Raw genomic sequence first — 647 nt, 5'->3', positions numbered from 1 at the left:
GTAGCCGCTCGCTCATCCTGAGTGCGCAAAGCCATTGCCAGGCCGACACCGTAACCTTCTCCGTATTCCCCGACTTGATCGACGGCTGCGTTAACTGCTTCGTTAAGTGTGGTTGGGCGGTGTCCCCGTACAAGAGTCGCGTGCCACCGGTTGCTCATACCATCCAGAAAGGCATCTACCAACCACTCTTCTCCGACCGGATTGCTGAACGCAATTACTCGCAGTTTCTGTGCATACTCCACAAGGGGCTCTTCTCGCTGCTGTCGCCGCTGTCGGAGTCTGGCAAACACTTCAGGATTCGATCGTTGTACCATGTACCTGCCTTTCATCAACCGGCTCAAGTTCCCCATGGTCTGATCCTCACGTCGGTTGAAGGAGTCCTCTACGGTGTCGTACCACAGCAGAGCTTCACCTTCCAAATTAGCGACCATTTCGATTAAGACTTCGTGCTCCCGCCACTTCGTCCGTAGGATCGCTGTCTGCCGCAGTAGCTTGTTCTTTATCGCCTTCAGTCAGGCTTTCACTGTCAGTTTGGGTTCATCTAGGCCTTTGAACTTTGGCAATCTTAGCTTCCTTTCATGACGAGGCGCTTGATAGACCCATGTAGATGTGGCCGGAGCTCCGTACGGCTGTTGTGCTGCCTGTGC

At 54.1% G+C, this 647-nt stretch overlaps 1 protein-coding gene across 1 annotated transcript in view; it reads right to left on the bottom strand.

Moving 5' to 3' along the window:
• Nucleotides 1–431, bottom strand: part of PPTG_24670 (hypothetical protein) — a gene marked incomplete at both ends in the record, with an annotated part of 2164 nt that extends 1733 nt beyond the window's left edge. Inside the window, one exon of the mRNA XM_008918172.1 lies at nucleotides 132–431. Within this exon, the coding sequence (XP_008916420.1) occupies nucleotides 132–431 (300 nt within the window). The remainder of the gene's footprint in view (nucleotides 1–131) is intronic.
• Between the last annotated feature and the right edge of the window lie 216 nt (nucleotides 432–647).

Source organism: Phytophthora parasitica (assembly GCF_000247585.1).
Source record: "Phytophthora parasitica INRA-310 unplaced genomic scaffold supercont2.152, whole genome shotgun sequence".
NCBI lineage: Eukaryota > Oomycota > Peronosporomycetes > Peronosporales > Peronosporaceae > Phytophthora > Phytophthora nicotianae.
The sequence above is the reverse complement of the archived record's forward strand: the minus strand, read 5'-3'. Positions and strand labels throughout refer to the sequence as shown.